This window comes from Buceros rhinoceros, unplaced genomic scaffold (genome assembly GCF_000710305.1).
Source record: "Buceros rhinoceros silvestris isolate BGI_N320 unplaced genomic scaffold, ASM71030v1 scaffold8270, whole genome shotgun sequence".
NCBI lineage: Eukaryota > Metazoa > Chordata > Aves > Bucerotiformes > Bucerotidae > Buceros > Buceros rhinoceros.
The window spans coordinates 24,624-26,013 of record NW_010387854.1 but is presented as its reverse complement, the minus strand read 5'-3'; the positions used below and the strand labels follow the sequence as shown (position 1 = coordinate 26,013).

At 49.8% G+C, this 1,390-nt stretch overlaps 1 protein-coding gene across 1 annotated transcript in view; it reads right to left on the bottom strand.

Moving 5' to 3' along the window:
* The window catches only part of MGST2 (microsomal glutathione S-transferase 2), an 11,356-nt gene extending 10,711 nt beyond the window's left edge, over window positions 1-645 (bottom strand). Inside the window, exon 1 of the mRNA XM_010136808.1 lies at window positions 588-645. Within this exon, the coding sequence (XP_010135110.1) occupies window positions 588-645 (58 nt within the window). The remainder of the gene's footprint in view (window positions 1-587) is intronic.
* Between the last annotated feature and the right edge of the window lie 745 nt (window positions 646-1,390).

The window sequence follows — 1,390 nt, the reverse complement described above, 5'->3', positions numbered from 1 at the left end:
GTCCTTGATTCTCAAAGGCGTGCCAGCAGGGGATAAAATAAATCCATTTAGGTCTTAAAGAAATGTACCGGTGAGGACATAATATGAAATGTCTCACATTATTGCTGCCTGGTGTAAAGGTTTGCTTTCTTCTTTAATTTCAGTTACTGAGGATATATCTCTATTCCAGGAAACGGGTTTTACAGCGCTTTCACTCCAGCATTTGATTTCACAGATTTATTCTCACTTTTGAGGTTTCTCAGATGTATAGGTGCCTAAACAAGAATCAAAGCCAAGACACAGTGTGGCTTTGGGGTAAATTTACAGCTAGTCACAAGCTCTCAGACTAGTATGAATCCAAAAAGCCGGGAAACAAAGTGGAATTGAACACAAATTAGTTTCTCCCACACGGAAAAGTAACCTGTCCCACTGAGGCAACTCCCTTTCAGGCTACAGCGAGGGTAGGCAACGCTCCAGTGAGAAAAATCTTACGAGTTCTTAGTCGTTAAAGTTAGAGAACCCCCAGTTTATCACGAAATAACTCCCAGTACTTCAGAACCGGTGGAAAACCTCCCCAGTGCCCAGCCGCGCAACCCCGCAGATCTTACATTGCTGGAAGGCGGAAAGAAGAGAGACAGCCGCTAGCCAAACTGGGTCCCCAGCCATGTTCCCAGCAGCTTCCGTGTGCGGGCAGGGTGTGCTCCAGAGAGCAACACGGGAAAACAGGAGGTGGGAGAACAGCAGTGCTTTGCAGCCTTGCCACAAAGGTCTGCTTTAGAAATAAACCAGCCTCGTGTTTCAAAACCTGAGTGCCGAGTTACGGCCCGTTTTCATCCCTGAAAATGTTCAAATACAGCCAGCCAGCCCTGCCTGCTTCTTGCGCAGGGAGAGCAAACCCAGCCTTTCCTGCCTCTGTGGACTCAGCTGCTCTCTTGTGTCTTAGATTTCAGCTGCAGTCTTCTTTGGGGGCGAAGACTTTTGTGCGGGGTCTGGCGCGGCGAGGTCCGTGTCCGGCACTGGCAGCGCCACTCGAAAGCAGCAGCTGCAGGAGGTGCCGGGGGAGAGCGGAGCTTTGTACTGTCCCTACACTTGATTTATGGGTCTTGCCAAACCTGTACAACCTGTGGTCTGACATGACAGCCGCTTCACAGGGAGTCAGCGTGCGGGACGGAATCGTTCAGCGTAGTTCAAAGGGTAAAACAACTGCGAAGGAAGAAATATCCCCCCTCCTTTTACTGCCTGGAGTACACTGCCTGCAGCTTATGCCTAGTCCTAAAACCGAGAGAGATCCTCTCAAGGGACGTTTTTTCATCAGCCGCCCCTAACTAACAGGACACTCACTGTCCTTAGCCTTTATGATCCCGTAAGACCGCTGGAACAAAAGCAGTGTAATGGTTGTGGTGACTGCGGG